This window comes from Miscanthus floridulus, chromosome 5 (genome assembly GCF_019320115.1).
Source record: "Miscanthus floridulus cultivar M001 chromosome 5, ASM1932011v1, whole genome shotgun sequence".
NCBI classification, from domain to species: domain Eukaryota; kingdom Viridiplantae; phylum Streptophyta; class Magnoliopsida; order Poales; family Poaceae; genus Miscanthus; species Miscanthus floridulus.
Genome location: NC_089584.1, coordinates 15,358,369 through 15,374,415, shown reverse-complemented (window position 1 = coordinate 15,374,415; position 16,047 = coordinate 15,358,369). Strand labels below are relative to the sequence as shown.

The 16,047-nt window shown below is 47.0% G+C and overlaps 2 protein-coding genes across 2 annotated transcripts; one reads left to right on the top strand and one right to left on the bottom strand.

Moving 5' to 3' along the window:
* Window positions 1-10,235: 10,235 nt before the first annotated feature.
* On the bottom strand, window positions 10,236-11,066 carry LOC136451604 (uncharacterized). The gene has a single exon (XM_066452295.1). The coding sequence runs from the start codon at window positions 11,058-11,060 to the stop codon at window positions 10,236-10,238; it is 825 nt and encodes a 274-aa protein (XP_066308392.1). The 5' UTR covers window positions 11,061-11,066.
* Window positions 11,067-11,388: 322 nt separating this feature from the next.
* Window positions 11,389-12,173, top strand: LOC136451603 (uncharacterized). The gene has a single exon (XM_066452294.1). The coding sequence runs from the start codon at window positions 11,389-11,391 to the stop codon at window positions 12,013-12,015; it is 627 nt and encodes a 208-aa protein (XP_066308391.1). The 3' UTR covers window positions 12,016-12,173.
* Window positions 12,174-16,047: the final 3,874 nt, after the last annotated feature.

Here is a 16,047-nt window from a genome sequence, read left to right as displayed (position 1 = left end):
GTCGATGTAAGCCACGTGTCCAGGCTGAGGAACGGTTCACGCACTTCCTTCCCTGCGTCCGTGCTGGCTCCGGCTCGGCAATTGATGGGAAGACATGTGTGAACATATGACTGGTGCTGTAGACACGTGTCAACATATGAATGGTGGTCTGCATGCTGCGTTTGTGCAGCTGGTCTGCATACAATTTTTTTCAGCAAAGCAGAGGCGCACACAGGTTTTATCCTGCTCAGTCTTTTTTTCCATTGCCCCAGATGAAGGACAAAGACAACAGGCCTAATAATACCACAGGACAAGCAAATACACTAGCGATGCATAACACAGGTCTGCGCGCGTGACGTCCTAGTACTTGTTTATGTCGTCCAAAACTCAAGCATCATTTGGTAGACATCAGTATCAGAGTCTATTAAATTTAACTAAGAAAATATAAATATTATTATATGCAAAAATATAAATTTTAGCAACCCACGGGCCCGAAATTGAAGATCACCACTCAGCGTGTAACATGCCGAAACATGCAAATTGACATAAAGTCTGGAAGCTTAATTGCCCTGTTCGCTGGGCTGATAGGCCATGACTGAAAGTATTGTTGGCAGATTTGTCGTGAGAAAAAAATACTGATTGTTGGCTGAAAAAGTATGGCTGATAAGCCAAGCGAACAGGACAAATGTCAAATCGAAGGCATTAGCAGAAGGTAAAAGTAAGTCTACTCACCAGATCATTGCTGTTATTTGTCAGATGTGGCAAGAGGGCAATGACTCCCTACCCCAGTGAATGCGAGACAAGGGCATTGGCTCGAGGAGGGCTACATGGGCACACGGACAAATGACTTCATCTGCCTCTTGCCACCTAATATTATGGAAAAACATAAACAACAGAAGATGGATATACATAGAGTAGCCTACGTGACAAAGTATCCAAAGAACCATGCGACATTAAATTCGCAGAAGAAATTCCCAACGCATACATAATTTTTTTCAATTCCCACTGTACAACATAAACTTGTTTCAGCCTGTTTCCCTCATGGGTTGTACAGAGGATAAGCTAATGGGTCATAACAACCATGGTATGCTCCGATTTATTGCGGACCACGATCGGTCCTGCCATATACAACCACACTCCTATCAAAACGACAATTGGCCATAATTATTTCACAAGCTGCTGATAATAACCCCTACATTGACCAAATAAGCATACATTTAATGTGCAATTTAATTTCCCCCGGAATTATATAAAGCACACTCAATATTTAAATCATTTTACAGAGATACTCAGAGAGGACGCATGCTATGACATAATAGGCACCTTGTAACCAGATAGGATGCAGCTTAATATTGTCATCTGGGGCTTCGAGCACAGATGAAATTTTCTTCATTTATTTTTTGAATGAATGGGCATGACATGATTTAGATGTAATATAACTTTGAATTACCAGATGGAATTAACAGATGGCATTACATATGATTCAGAGAAGTGTTGCAACATATATGATTCATGTAGAAGATAACTTCGAATTTTTGATAGGTCAAATCACACGTTCAGTCTTTAGACTACTGCATAAAAAATGGTCTAGGCCACTTCACTACACTAATCAGCTATATGCTTTCAAGATCGCTATCTACTGCTGAACACTAATCTCATGGGCTTGCTATTGCCTCTAAACTGTGCTACTTGCCATCATCCCTACTATTGGCTGCATCATCCCTACTATTGGCTGCATGGAGCTTCAGGGTCTCTCCTTCTTTTTGTTCACCAATAAAGCCTAAATTGCACTACACATTTACAGGGCTGCATCACCACATGAGCGCCACTTTCTTGTCTGCACTAAACTACTGCATTCTTTAGGAGTTTCAGTGCATTATCACTGATTTGTTAGGAGCTTAAATGCATATGAGACATGACATTGAGTCATGTGATCAAGGTGGAGAAGATCAAGACAAGACTTGGCTTGATGGACCGGTTGCAAGCGTGAAGGGCAAGTCGAAGGCTTTGGAGTGATGGACCGCGTGGCGGTAAAGCTTGAGCAAGACTTGGCGCCGATGGACGATGGCAACGGTGAAGAGCAAGTAGAGTCAAGATCAATGAACCAATATGATCATGTGATGATATGAAGTGGATCATATCATTGTTGATCGTGTTGGTGCATGTGTTGCATCGACATTGAAGGAGATGGAATGGAATGCGCAAGGCAAAGGTATAACCTAGGGCATTTTATTTCACCGGTCATAGGTGTGTAGAGAAGTTTATGACCGGGTTTAGGATAGATGGCCGTACTATCAAGAGGGGCAAACTTATTTGCATATCGGTCATCTAGTGCCACTCGAGTGATCTAACTTTGCATTGTCGCTAGGATCGAGTGGCGTGGCAAGTTAAGTGGCTAACATCCTTTGGGAAATGATTGTGAAAATGCTAACACACTTACACATGGTGGTGTACACTTGGTGGTGTTGGCACATTTACAAAGGAGGTGGTGTTTGTAGGGGTGAGATGGGTTTGAGTCCCTCTCTCCCTCCCGCCTCGCAAGCTCGGTGGGATTCGACGCTTTCAGGAAAATGGAATGCCTATTTTCTATTGCGCTGGATGTAAATTCTTGTGGTTAGCACACTTGAGCAAGGGTGAAGAGAATGGAGAAGATGCTGGCGTCGGTCAACTGACCGGACGCTGGATTTGAATGCACCGGACGCTGGCAGGCTACGTCCGGTCGCGCTGACGTGGAGTGTAGCAGTAGCTGGAGAGTGACCGGACGCTGGCTGCGTCCGATCGCGTTCGACCGGACGCGTCCGGTCATGCTCGGGAGCTTACTAGAAATGACCGGATGCTGAGGGTCCAGTGTCCGGTCAGTTGAGTGCTGCTGCGTCCGGTCAAGTCCAATGACCGTTGGAATCGGGACACGTGGTCGTCTGCGAGCGACCGGACGCTGAGGTCCAGCGTCCGGTCAACTCGACCGGAGCGTCCGGTCGGCCCGACCGTTGCCCAGTGAAGGGGTAACGGCTAGTTTAGCCCCTAGGGCTATAAATAGAAGTGGCCTTCGGGCAAGGCTGGTGCTGAGCACCTCAAGGGACTTAGTGTCCATGCTTGTGAGTGCTTGGGAGCCCTCCATCACACATGTACTTGATAGTGATCATTCGATTGTGTGAGTGAGCGATTCTAGTGCGATTGCATCGTGAGGTTGCATCGAGTGGCACTAGGTGATCGAGTTGCAAGCCGGTGGTGCTTGTTACTCTTGGAGGTTGTCACCTCCTAGACGGCTTGGTGGTGATCTCCGTCGAAGCGCGCAAGAAGCTTGTGCGGTGCTCCAGAGAAGTGCTTGTGAGGGGCATTGTGCTCGCCCCGCGGGAGCCGCGAAGAGCAACTCTAGTAAAGCGTGTCATTGAGCTACCCTCACTCAAGGGGTAGGTTCTTGCGGCGCCCGATGTGCGGGCTTAGCGGGTGATGCTAATTAGCCGCCGAACCACCAAGTGAGTGGTCGACACAACGGGGACTAGCGTGTTGGCAAACACGTGAACCTCGGGAGAAAAATCATCGTGTCAACCTTGTTCTTCCCGTTGGTTTGCATCCCCATTACACAAGCTTGCAATTACTTTTATACATATTAAGCTTGTGTAGTTGGTCTTGTAATTAGATAGCTTGTGTAGCTTGCTAATTACCTTCTTGCTTGTGTAGCATAGAAGTAGTTCCCTTGCGTGGCTAATTTGGTTTTAGTAACCTTGTTAGTCACATTGCTTAGTTTGTGTAACTAAGTATTTGCGCTCTCTAATTAGGTATTGGTTGCCTTATTATTGAGCATTGCTAGTGAGCTTAGTTAGCTTTGTGCTTTTGCTTACTAGCATGTGTAGAAGCTCCCTTGTTGTTTAAAGTACTAGTAGCATAGGTTTAGCACAAAGGATAAGAAAAACTCCTGGCCTGGTATAGCACACGATGGCATCTCATGAATATTATGCTGACAACCAATGAATCTCACTACTGTTGTTGATGATTTGCATCATGTAAATCCTGCAATCTGCACATTCTTCTTCCTTCCCCTCTTTTACTAAAGCCAATTATTTTCCTGACATCAATAAGTGAAAGTACATGCTCTCTTATTAGCTGAACATGGCCTGTACATTTACCAACGCCTTGTAATCATGTACCTCATGGGCCTAAAATCCTCCTCAGATAGCTGCAATCTGCCACCTACTCTCCATCATCTTCTCCCACACATTTGCATCTTGGGATCTGACTTCTCCTTCTACATCAAACTACAGTCACAACTCTATTGTGCACCCTCCTAAGATGCGGGGCTCTACTTGCTTGCTGTATATACTGTAGTCTATCATTTGTTCTCAACTAAATCTTCTTGGCTCTCAAACTGCGACTCAAAATCTCTCTTTCTCCGAACTCTCAAATTTACTTGCTTTCACTGAACATGTCAGTCTCACAACTGATCAGACACCACTCTACCACTTTCATTGCTCTTGAAATCTTCTTTAGAATACTATTCTGTAAAGGGCTTCTTTGATGAAAGCCTCTGAATATTGATCTTGTGACAACCACCATTTTCATACCATGCCGGTCTTCAATTCTATTACTCCTTCACTCACACATCTGCACTGCAACTACTAAGGAATTAAACACAGCAACACTCTTTTCTTCAGCTGGAAACTCTCTGACTTGCATCTATTGAATTGCACTACTTAAACCACCTACACTAAATCTGCCCATTTCTCCTCTCTAATGCAGTACAGTGCCTCTGCCTTCTCATGAAATTCAGACTCCGCCTACTTTCTCTGAACACACAAGTCTGCTAACATATTAGGTCCACTACTCTGTCAAACTATCACTGCTTTGATCACTTGCTGCATACGGTAAAATACAAAACAAGATAATATTTGTAAAGACAAGTAATTTTGACTAATTTATTTGTAATAAGAGGATCATGAAAAAGTAGCTTAATGATACAACATACTCCTGTAGTACAATGACATAAAGCCTGGAAGCTTAATTGCCCTGTTCATTTGGCTGATAAGCCATGGCTAAAAGTACTGTTGGTTGATTTGTTGTGAGAAAAAAATAATGTTCGTTGTCTGAAAAAATATGGCTGATAAGCCAAGCGAACAGCGCGAATGTCAAATCGAAGGCATTAGCAGAAAGTAAAAGTAAGTCTACTCACTAGATCATTGTTGTTATTCGTCAGATGTGGCAAGAGGGCAGTGACTCCCACCCCAGTGAATACGAGACAGGTGCGTTGGCTCGAGGAGGGCTACATGGGCACATGGCAAAGGACTTCATCTGCCTCCTGCCACCTAATATTATGGAAAAACATAAACAGCAGAAGATGGATATACATAGAGTAACCTACATGACAAAGTATCCAAAGAAGCCATGCGGCACTAAATTCGTAGAAGAAATTCCCAATGCATACATAATTTTTTTTCAATTCGTAACTGTACGGCATAAACTTGTTCCAACCTGTTCCCCTCATGGGTTGTATAGAGGATAAGCTAATGGGTCATAACAACCATGATATGCTCCGATTTATTGCGGACCACGATCGATCCTACCATATACAACCACACTCCTATCAAAACGACGATTGACCATAATTATTTCACAAGCTGCTGATAATAACCCCTACATTGACCAAATAAGCATATATTTAATGTGCAATTTAATTTTCCCCCGAAATTATATAAAGCACACCCAATATTTAAGTCATTTTACATAGATATTCAGAGAGGACGCATGCTATGACATAATGGGCACCTTGTAACGCAGTATACTTAGATAGGATGCAGCTTAATATTGTCATCTGGGGCTTCGAGCACAGATGTAATTTTCTTCATTTATTTTTTGAATGAATGGGCATGACATGATTCATATGTAATATAACCTCGAATTTCCAGATGGAATTACATATGATTCAGAGAAGCTGTTGCATCATATATGATTCATGTAGAAGATAACTTTGAATTTTTGACAGGCCAAATCACACGTTCAGTCTTAGACTACTGCATAAAAACTGGTCTGGGCCACTTCACTACACTAATCGGCTATATGCTTTCAAGATCGCTATCTACTGCTGAACACTGATCTCATGGGCTTTCTATTGCCTCTAAACTGTGTTACTTGCCATTATCCCTACTATTGGCTGCATGGAGCTTCAGGGTCTCTCCTTCTTTTTGTTCACCAATAAAGCCTAAACTGCACTGCACATTTATAGGGCTGCATCACCACATGAGCGCCACTTCTTGTCTGCACTAAACTACTGCATTCTTCAGGAGTTTCAGTGCATCATCACTGATTTGTTATAGCACAAAGGATAAGAAAAACTCCTGGCCTGCTATAGCACACGATGGACATCCCATGAATATTATGCTGACAGCCAATGAATCTCACTACTGTTGTTGATGATTTGCATCATGTAAATCCTGCAATATGCACATTCTTCTTTCTTCCCCTCTTTTACTGAAGCCAATTATTTTCCTGACATCAATCAGTGAAAGTGCATGCTCTCTTATTAGCTGAACATGATCTGTACATTTACCAATGCCTTGTAATCATGTACCTCATGGGCCTAAAATCCTCCTCAGACACCTGCAATCTGCCACCTACTCTCCATCATCTTCTTCCACACATCTGCATCTTGGGATTTGACTTCTCCTTCTACATCAAACTATAGTCACAACTCTGTTGTGCACCCTCCTAAGATGCAGGGCTCTACTTGCTTGCTGTATATATTGTAGTCTATCATTTCTTCTCAACTAAATCTTCTTGGCTCTCAAACTGCGACTCAAAATCTCTTTCTCCGAACTCTCAAATTTACTTGCTTTCACTGAACATACCAATCTCACAACTGATCAGACACCACTTTACCACTTTCATTGCTCTTGAAATCTTCTTCAGAATACTATTATGTTAAGGGCTTCTTTGATGAAAGCCTCTGAATATTGATCTTATGACAACCACCATTTTCATACCATGCTGGTCTCCAATTCTATCACTCCTTCACTCACACATCTGCACTGCAACTACTAAGGAATTAAACACAACAACACTCTTTTCTTCAGCACTCTTTTCTTCAGCTGGAAACTCTCTGACTTGCATCTACCGAATTGCACTACTTGAACCACCTACACTAAATCTACCCATTTCTCCTCTCTAATGCAGTACAGTGCCTCTGCCTTCTCATGAAATTCAGACTCCGCCTACTTTCTCTGAACACACAAGTCTGCTAACATATCAGGTCCACTACTCTATCAAACTATCACTACTTTGATCACTTGCTGCATATGGTAAAATACAAAACAAGATAATATTTGTAAAGACAAGCAATTTTGACTAATTTATTTGCAATAAGAGGATCATGAAAAAGTAGCTTAATGATACAACATACTCCTATAGTATAATGACGACCACAATACATGGCAATCTCACTAGGACAATTCTTGTTCTAAGTGTGATAACACAAGATGGTCAGCATTTGTTTGCTAAATATATCAAGATTGCTGAATGAATTTCATTTTTTTAAAAGATGAGAACTTTATCTAGTCCCCACTAAACCAATCTAATCACATATGTACATTCTCAGAAAACTGAAGTGCTTGTCATCTTTCTATTTTTGCCAGTAAAATTATCTGAGCTTCATATGTATAACCTAGACTGAACATGGCCATGCCAAGACATAAAAAGTTACCTTAGTTACAATATCATTATATTAAGCACAATAGCATGGCAGCTGGTTGTGCTCAGCATCAAGCATCAGTGTATCAATGCCAACCACTGACTCATCCTGTAGAGTTTATAAATGTAAGCCATGGTAATAAAATTGCAACAATTCAGGGCAAGTTCAGTTTATTACCTGCAGAAAAGTTCTAGCATTCCCTCTTTTTCAAGGTTTAACTTCAATGAGAAATCATCATTCTTTTCCTTGCCTGCCTACACCAGATTGTTAAAATATAACCAAAGATCAATCCACAGACATTTTGTAGTACAGAGATAACCTTGTGATCTGGCTTGGTGTTGCTGTTATGGGGACACCAATTCAGCGAGCGAGGTCTGGAGGTGCAAAGGCCTGATGCCATACATCTGAATACCATCCAGTGTAATAAAAAAATAGCAAGCCAAAAATTCAGTGGCCATAAACAAAGTTGACAAGAGAAAAGTATCTAATATATTTCACCAGTAAAGTATCTAATATTGGTACACCAAGCTCATGATTTGAGACTGTCAGTAAATAAATAAGGCTCGAGCTATTTAAAATGAGATTGGTATAGACAAATGGCTAACTATGCTACAAAAAACAATGACATCCAATGTGTAGGAAGCACAATATCGAAAAAATTAGATGATTTCAAGGATAACTTTGATGCCTAACTATGCTATAAAAACTGGCTAAGCTAATTAGAAGTACCCACTGGACGCAAGAAAATGGTAGCATTATCGAGCCTCTATTCAGAACCAGGGATACGATGAGGTAGCTGTCAAGATATATGAGAGTTTAGTGAACTTCATACTGTATCAGAGTTTATCGGAAGAACCCAGAATACCGTTAACATACCAGCAGGAGCGATCGCTAACCCTTCCTGCGCCTTCTTGCACCATCCAAAAATGGTTTGGTTGGAGTTTGTTTTGTCCAAAAAATTCTAAGAAGAAATAAGAGAAAAACTTCCCTCACCTAGCCATCTCCTTTCTTCCCAAACCAGGCCAGCACATCCACATCCACATCCCTCGGTTCCAGCCTGCCTAGATTTGCCAAAGTAACGCACAGGCTCGGGTAGCTTCGTGGAGGCGGCGGTCCACGTACCTGAACATACCGAGTAGTAACACATTCTTGGCCAGTGCTGAACCCTTCTTGTCCTCTTTTTTACCATTCTGATCACAGTCGCTACCACAGGACCTTCTAGCCGACGTGTCTATGAAGTGCGACATCAACAAACAAATCACCATCAAAACCAACACCCAAAAACCAATGAGAATGGGAAGAGATGGTGAAATCGAATCGTACCTGGTGTCGAGAGTCACAGTTGCTGCACGCGATAGTGCCACCCATCGTCCATCACGTGTCGAGGCCATGGCGGCACCCACCCCCTCGGCCACCAACTCCCGACACGACAGTGGTGCACGCCCCCTCGCCCGCCCGCGCGATGAGGTCACAACGGCGACGCTAACCCCTATGCCGAGGGGGAGAAAGGAGAGTCGCACGTAGATGGAGAGTGATTGCCGGTGATCGCGCGTAGATGGAGAAAGGAGAGATCGCGCGTAGACGGAGAAAGGAGAGTCGCGCGTCCCACCTGTTGGCGCAAAGGAGAGATCGGAGTCACGGGATCGCAAGTACGGCAGATCGACCCCAAAATTTTGTCGCACAAAAAAAGTGTTCACGTTTTATTCTTTTTAGTTGTATAGGAGATATAATTGTCTCAAGGTGAGGAACCTTGGTACTGAAACGGTTGACTACAGACAGGTTTGTGGCTGACACGACTGCTTTTGACAAATACTAGTATGATGTCAACTATCAGAAGTCAACATATTGTCGGTGAACAACATGTTGCGTCATATGAAAAAAAGGGATCACCTACGATTAATGTACAGAACAGTATAAACACTTCTCCAACAAGAGCAAAGTTGGCATACGAAGCAGGGGTAAACTGTGGCAGTTTCCAAGCAAAACTAACAAGCTATAGAATGCCTGATGTTTATAATTTGATGATGGATCATGCATGTCTTCGGTTCTGGCACTCTCAGCCTGTTCATTTGGTTGTGGCTTGTCGTAAACGATCGTAAATTTTCAGTTGGAACAGTATTTTTCTCTTACACAAACCAATCAGTAGTACTTCTTCATAAACCAGCAACGATACGAACCAGTCCACCGAACAGGCTGTCTGTTGTTACTTTTACCATTGCTAGGAGACTAGAATAACTAAGGTGATGTAGCGAATGAAAATGTGGCAGTTTCCATTGCAGGTTGTGGCAGTTTCCACACGGACCATTACAAATTTTATCGACAGTGCTTGGAGAAATATAGAGGAATTTAGATAAATCTGGAGAAATTTGTGAGAGGAAAACACTGTTCTAGACGAAAAAAAGAAGGCACGCGAACGGAGCCATAGACAGATCTGGCCATTTTCATTTGTTCCAGCAATGAACCACATATTCATATATTCATACACACAAAAATCGAATGAAATTGGAGCAAAGTATTGGAGTAATAAGAAGCAAAAGGAGGCAGGGGCGACGCCATTAGCAATCCATGCGCCTTCAGTTTAAGCGCGTGTCAGAATCATCCAGGTGACGAAGAACTCGCAGAGCACGGCGTCGCGCATCAGCCTCGCCGCGTCCTTGGCGTCGCCGAGGCTGCGCCTGGCGTCTTTCACGAGCTGCCGCGCCGCCGACCGCCACCCTTCCCGGCGCGGGGACTCGGCGGGCCGCCACCGGAGGAAGTCCTCGGCCGCCGTGGCTGCCGCCGCGGCGGAGCTCAGCGCCAGAAGCGCGTCGTGGGCGTGGCAGACGGCCGCCTCCCGGAGGTCCATCCACCGCTTCCACGGCGCGGCGCGGTGGGGCTGGAGGCCGGTGCGCGCGCCGCCACCGCTGCCGTTGTCTTCGTCGTCGTCGGGCTGGAGGCCGAGGCGCGCGGCGCAGTTGACGAAGACATGGCCGGCCTCGGCGTGGAGCGAGCCGAGGCGCGTGATCTCACGGTAGGCGACGGGGAGGTGGCCCTCTCTGGGGGCCAGCGCGCTGGCGAGGACGTCGGCCCAGTAGCCGCCGCTGTCCACGGAGACCCCACATGAGAGGCTCGCCTGGGCCTGGCTGCCGCAGGTGGTCTTCGAGGGTACGCCGCTGCCGCCGTGATCGCCGCCTCCGGTGGTCGTCTCCACGGGTTCGCCGCCGCCGCTGCCGTTCCCGCCTCGGTTGGCGTTCGGGGGCGGAGACTCGGGGTCGTCGGAGTCATCGAACCCCCACTTCTTCCCGGCGAACAGCTCGCGGGCGCACTTGATGCTCGCGACGGCCTTTCCCGAGGTGCCGACGAGCAGGAGGATCGCCGGCACCGTCCGTGCCAGATCCATCAACCGCCGCTCCTCCGTTGCCATTGAGCGCGTGCGTGTGCAATGGACAGACAAGAGAATGCGGCGGCGGCGGCCTATCTATGCCAGGTGGAATGGAAACTACACCACCGGCATTTTAACTGCTCCTTGGTCCTTGCGTCGGAATGCGGGACCCACGGTTTGGACCGCCTTCCCATGGGAATGAGGGACCGACGGTTTTGGTCCCACTTGTCATTGAGGGCCATAGAGATCTCAGGCGGTGGGCTCGCCATTACCGGCGTGAGGCGGTGCGTGTTGCGGCTATTTAAACCGCTCCCGGGAGGCCGGGACCTTCCAGAAACGAGCACCGACCACCGAGAGCAAGAGATAGGAGATGGAAATGGAAGAAGTGGAGTCCACTTGGAAGGCCCTGTTCCAGCGGCGGGTGGTGATGGCGGCCAAGCACTGCCACAGCATCCACGAGCAGCTCCTCGGGGTGCTCGAGGCCGTGGACGCCGACGTGCAGAACAGGCGCCGCCACCAGGGGCCCCGCGCGGAGGCGGCGCAGCGCGCGCTCGAGGGCGCCTCGATGGATCTCGGCCTCGCCGTCGCCAGCATGGGCGCGGCCCGCCACCTGGCGCTCCGCGGCGGCGCGCCGTGCCCCAGCGCGCCGCTCGACTCCGTTGACGACCTCGCGGGGGACGACCCCGGCGTGTGGTGCGCGCTGGAGAAGCTCGGGAACGCCGCCGCGCTCGCCACCCACGTGCACGACGGCGTGGAGCGCGCCCGCGGCCACCTGCGCGCTGCCGAGCTCCTGGGGTTCCTGGACGAGGCCAGCGACGGTGGCGGCGACGGCGACGGCGACGGCAACACCGCGCCGTGGGAGCAGAGCCCGTGCTTCTGCGAGCAGTTCAGCGGTGCCATGGCGCTCGCCGAAGCGCTGCCGAAGGCGATGGACCTCGCCACGGAGACCGACGACGCGCGCGAGGCGGCGTTCGGCTTCATCGGCGGCGTCAAGTGAGGTCTCCGGTCTCCCGAATTCGCAGGGCTCGGTTGTTCGATTCGTCACCCGATCGGCTGCTTGAGTTTAGTAATTCTTGGGATTCTTGGAATGATGAAACGAACGTGCCTGTTTTGTTGCGATTTGGTAATTCTTGAATGATGAATGAATGGTCCATCATGTCCATTGCGTGTTCCGTTGATCTGATTTGAGTTTAGTTCTACTTCTACTGTTGCGATGCACAATGGCATGTAATTTTCAGGTGATCTAGGGTGAATGTTATTTGCCAGTTGCCAGGGCAGCTGTGTATGAAGAATTGCAGGAACGGGAGGCTATTTAGTTGCCAGCTAGGATCAATGCCTATGTCTGTGTGCACAGCATAGCAACAATTGAATCATTGCCCCCGTTCGGCTTACCCTATATTCGTCTTGGTGTGTGTTTAGTTTACGAATTTTGGGAATTTGGCTAATGTAGCATTTCTGTTTTTATTTAGCAATTAGTGTTCAATCATGTACTAATTAGGCTCAAAATGTTTGTCTCGAAATTTCCAACCAAACTGTGCAATTAGTTTTTTTTCGTCTACATTTAATGTTCCATACACGTATCGCAATATTCGATGTGATGACTACTGTCGCATTTTTTGGGAAACTTTTTGGGAACTAAACAAGCACTTGTTCGACTTCTTTTTTCAACCGAAACAATATTTTTCTCTCACAACAATTCAGTCAGAACAGTGTTTTCCAGCCAGTTTCAGCCAAAATTCTGCCAACCGAACGGGGCTGTTAAGTTCTTCACTAACCAGTAACCAATGGACAGTTAAATGGAACTTGTCGATGATGCTTAGTTCAGCGATAATGCTTGGCCACGGGTGTCTGCTCCATCCGGACGCCGCACGCCTCACTCTGCCTTGCCACTTCCGCCCCCACTGCTGCTCGCTCCCGCCTGCGACGCGCGCCTCGTCCAAGACACTTGCTCCTCCCGTCGTGCACCCGGCCCATGCGGATTCGACCCGTGCAATGTGCCGCCCGCCCCCCGTGGCCATCCCTTGCCACGCCCCCATCCCGCGCGCGCTGCCTCTGCTTTCCCCATCTCTCGCTCTCTATATCACATCTACTGACAACATGGTGTCTCCTCGGCCTCTTCCCCAACCCCCAATGCCGCCGGGGTGCCTCGCCGCAGCCACCCTGCCGATGGCCGCTGGGCGCACGTGCTGGGGCACCTCAGGTCATCCCCAGCCGAGCGAAGGGCACTCACGAGTGTTGTCGCTCGCTGTCGGCTCCCATCCCGATGACCGGAATCAACTTGCCCAGGTCTCCCCTCCCATATGTTGTAAATGTATGTTTCAAGTGTTTCATACGTTTCAGAGGTACGTTGCAAATGTTTCGTATGGGTGTTACAAAAGTAGATCAGGGATGTTGCACATGCTGCATATGTTATAAGTGTTTCAAAGGCATGTTGCTTGTTGCAAGCGTTTGTTCAAAATGTTTCGTCTGTTCCAGACATATGTTGCAACCATTTTGATCTGGATGTTGCATATGTTTCACACATATGTTCCAAATATTTAATCTGTTTTCAGTCTTATGTTGCAACAAGTGTTTTTATGTTGCAAGTGTTTATCTGAGTGCTGCATATGTTTCCCACATATGTTGCAAGTGTATGTTCCAGATGTTTCATCTGTTTTCAGACGTATGTCGTACTCAAGTGTTTCATGTTGCACGTGTTTCATATTGTTCGAAGAGTCAGGGGGCGTAGGGAGTGATGGTGGAACGGTGCGGGCACCGAGGAATGGGGCGTGGCGAGTCGGGGGGGGGGGCGGGGCAAACGTGGTGCGTGGCTTCGCTGGGGGCTAACGATTGGTGCGAATGGCCAACAAATGGATAGGGGTGGGTCGAATTGAGGCAGACAAGGCGGACTGCACGTGCGAGGCGAGTCGTTTGGATACGCGGGCGCAACAGCGGGGGCAAGGGTGCACGTGTGCAGCAAGATGAATTAGCAAATAGGGGCAGATTGCGCGGGGCATCAAGATGCGTGTGTGTCCATCCGGACGACTGGACGATAGCGATGCAGTTAGTTCAGAGATGCTTACGGCGGACAGACTGGTGTGTGGTGGTGACAGATATTTACTTTTTCCAACTTATCACGTCTCGGCACAGGTGAAATTGTAAAACGACCTACCGGCTGTGGCTGAAACAGGGGAGCGAGACGAACGAAACGGACGGTGAATTCCTTCCGGAGGCTTCCCGTGCAAGGAACCTGGGTACTATACTACTCCCGCCGTCGTCCGACTTCCACACCCCCGTTCCATGCCACCACAAGCTTACTGCACGAGAGGGAGGGAGAGCTCGGAGCTGTGGGCGCAGCTGGCGTGGACGGCGCTTGGCACCCTCCTGCAGTCCTGTGCGTGGCCACCTCGGACTTGGAGTGAGAACTGGAAGGAGTCCGCAAATGCCTGACATCCACTCACGGCGGGCGCGCACGGCCTCCAGCCCTCCACGTGGTCTCCAGCAAGGCTGCTGGGTCTCGGGCCAGCAAGGCTGCAGTTTAGTTTCTACGTGTAAAGTTTGGAGGTGTTATGTCGGGTGTTATATTTGGATGTCGCATAACGTGTTTGGATGCTAATAAAAAAATAAATTACAGAATCCGTCAGTAAACCGCGAGACGGATTTATTTAGCTTATTAATCCGTCATTAACACATGTGTTACTATAGCACTTTATTGTCAAATCATGGACTAATTAGAGTTAATCTATGTAATTAATTATTTTTTAATCTATATTTAATACTCCATGTATCAAAACTATAGCGTAAAGTTTTGGGTTGGAAACTAAAACGAGGGCTTAATGGGCTAGAGTTACAAGTCGTTGACAAGGGCCCGATCTAGCTGAAGCATGTACGGTCTTTGCAACCCCTACTTTCCCAAGCGGTGACCCGGCCGTGCTGTGGCTGCAGTGGACATGCATATTAGTACGCATGACTCATGACTCACACGAGCACAGCAAATTGACCGTGGCCCGCTACCAATGCTTACAAAATGCCAAAATGGTGCAGTAACTAGTACTTCATCATGACTTCAACAACCAGGAAAAGTTGTACCAGCGATCAAGAGACAAAAAAGCTGACGATGAATCGGTTCTCAAGTAAAAAACCTAAACGAGTATCTGTCGGTCTGTCACGTAACACGCAATGTAACTCAAAACAAAGAAACTTATGGATGACATCCAACATAAAAAAAAAATCAAATGATTATTCGGTCAAATGCTCAAATTGTTGTAGTATCTACACCGTAATAGCTACCTAATCAAAAAAAAAAGTTGGATCAGACACCCGTCGTCAAGAATAGCTTGAAGGTTGGGTAAAGCTAGTACACTTTTAAGAGACCATTGAGCTATGATCCAAATTCAAGCTTGGGCCGAAGCGAAGCGACTCATTAGCGTTAAGAGGGACTACACCATCTATTAGTTCCGTATTGCTAATAGACGAGGGTGTGTGGTTTTTTCTCCCTCTATATACGGACCACCTTCCTCATAGGCATCATATACTTATATACGGGAAGGCCCCTAGGTTAGAGTATCCCCAAGTTGTAAATCTCCGGCATTTGTAACATCACTCGATATAGTGAAGATTTGCTGGCTGGCGCCTGTGGTTTTTCCCTTCCACCTTGGGAGGGTTTTTCACGTTAAAATCTCGTGTCCCCTGTGTATGATCTATTGTTCTTCGTCGTTTATATTGCCTATCGTTTATAACAAGTGGTACCAGAGCTTGGTTTGACCTTAGGGTTTTTTGCGATGGCATCGATGAAGTTTGATCTACCGCTGCTGGATTACAAGACGAGATTTGCACTGTGGCAAGTCAAGATGCGGGCGATTCTGGCATAATCTTCGGATCTTGATGAGGCGCTAGACGGTTTCGGAAGAAAAGGGCAGAAGTCATGGACCGCTGAAGAGAAGCAGAAGGATTGTAAGGCTCTGTCTCTGATTCAACTTCATCTACATAATGATATTTTGCAAGAAGTGTTGCAGGAGAAAACTGCCGCAAAACTTTGGCTCAAGCTAGA

What these genes read in the sequence shown, in the direction of transcription:
- LOC136451604 (XM_066452295.1), bottom strand. Translation starts at nt 11,060, where the DNA reads ATGGCAACGGAGGAGCGGCGGTTGATGGATCTGGCACGGACGGTGCCG.
- LOC136451603 (XM_066452294.1), top strand. Translation starts at nt 11,389, where the DNA reads ATGGAAATGGAAGAAGTGGAGTCCACTTGGAAGGCCCTGTTCCAGCGG.